The following is a 1720-nucleotide window of genomic DNA, read 5'->3' as shown; positions in this document are numbered from 1 at the left end:
TCTGAGCTAAATCGAACTCGCTGAACCGGCGTACTGAGTGAGAGACTGTAGGTCATCCAATTTCCCATATATTTGGCCTGAAAATCCCATACAAACCTTCAATTCATTTGCGCCAGCTCAGTTTTAAACCGATTGAGCTGAATCTTTCACAGGTTGTTCTTCTCATCCGATGGCACGATTCTAGAGGGTGCCCCGTGAATTTTTCCAACTTTTCTTTCTCGCCATACAAATGTGGGCCGGTCTAGTCGAGACTTATTCTCGCATTCCGCATACCTAGCCATCGAGCAATCTGTGTTGCTGGCGTAACATATCGTGAAGGATTTTACATATTACCAAACTATTTGCACTACCGCTTGATTCCTAAATAAATCCTATAAACCAGTTCTTCAACATGGTGGAATTCAACCTTTTCTAGCGAAACACTCACTAAATTTTATTTCATTGCGACACCTATAGTAAAATGGGTAACAGATTCAAGTTCAATAAATCAAATTTAAGCAGCAGGGCAGGCAGCTCCCAAAATACATTTATTGACCGTTGCATCAAAAATAGTACCATTCGCGCATTGGAACTCAATCGGTTCGTACTTTTCATCGCAGATATAATACTTCATACAATCGAATGAGTTTATGTAGAACTGCGGAGGCACAGCTGCAGGATCGCACTGGTTTTGCATGCATTGAAGTTCCGCAGCCGGCACGCAATTTCCCGTGGCCGAGTCGAAAGCCAAGTCGATTTGGCATTCCTTAGGGTATTGTACGCCCCCAATGCAAAGGGTGTATTGTGTGCAAGATCCATTTACCGGTAACTTGACGATCCCGGTTGACGGGCAGTTGTTCACAACGCATACGTATTTGGGGTCGCACTTCTTCAGATCCGGGTTAAAGTTGAATCCAGCGGGACAGGACACTTCATACGCTTGGCCTTTATAGCAGCTAATATATTTTGAGCACTCGGTTTTGTGTGGCAGAAATCCATCTACTGTTGCAAGGCCAGCATCGGAGCATTCATTCGCTAAAGCTGCTCTGCTTATGATGCTCAAAATAATGATGAACGAAAGTCCTAGGGAAAGAAAGGAACTGCTTACATATCACTTGAACTGAACTGCAGTTTTAACTTACTTTGAATCATCTTGAGATTTTATGAATGGAGTCTGTATGCAGATTAACGCAACGCAGACGATATTCACCCTCAATTTATATCACTGGAGTATCTCTCTCCCTTGGCTTGGCACTTATCTCAAATAATTTCATGCAGTCAAGAATACTCATTAGAGTGGGTCAACGTTGTATGGAGAAACTTTAAATTTGATCGTATCAACCCGGAACAAAGCTTTTTCAATGTATATTAGCGTCCAAAACAACTGTGCAAAATTTGGGAGCGATTGGTTGCGTCCCCGTATTCCGCATTGCGATTGAAATTTGTATGGAAGTTAGTATGGGAAAACGTACTTTTTTGCATTTTACTCATAAGTTGATTTTTTTTATTTAACACCATGTAACTAATGAAGTTAAAGTATAGCCTAGGATATGCCGAAAAACTTTGCCGAAGACCGCAAAGTGATCCGACGCTTGTGAAAAAAGTTATTCGCCTGGTAACTTAGGCCAAAAATTGAGATTTTATTATTGATGTTATTCCTTTACATGTTAAATGTTAAGCACCACCTGGCAATCTGTACGTTATAACTTTTTTCACAAGTGTCGAATCACTTTGCGGTCTT

At 41.1% G+C, this 1720-nt stretch overlaps 1 protein-coding gene across 1 annotated transcript; it reads right to left on the bottom strand.

Moving 5' to 3' along the window:
* Positions 1-400: 400 nt before the first annotated feature.
* LOC109403425 (peritrophin-48-like) lies at positions 401-1249 on the bottom strand. The gene is made up of 2 exons (XM_029857365.2): positions 1122-1249; positions 401-1062 (listed from the first exon to the last, which is right to left on the bottom strand). Exons 1-2 carry the CDS (start codon positions 1129-1131, stop codon positions 494-496), a joined length of 579 nt encoding a protein of 192 aa, XP_029713225.2. The 5' UTR covers positions 1132-1249; the 3' UTR covers positions 401-493.
* Between the last annotated feature and the right edge of the window lie 471 nt (positions 1250-1720).

This window comes from Aedes albopictus, chromosome 3, assembly GCF_035046485.1.
Source record: "Aedes albopictus strain Foshan chromosome 3, AalbF5, whole genome shotgun sequence".
Taxonomy (NCBI): Eukaryota; Metazoa; Arthropoda; class Insecta; order Diptera; family Culicidae; genus Aedes; species Aedes albopictus.
The sequence above is the reverse complement of the archived record's forward strand: the minus strand, read 5'-3'. Positions and strand labels throughout refer to the sequence as shown.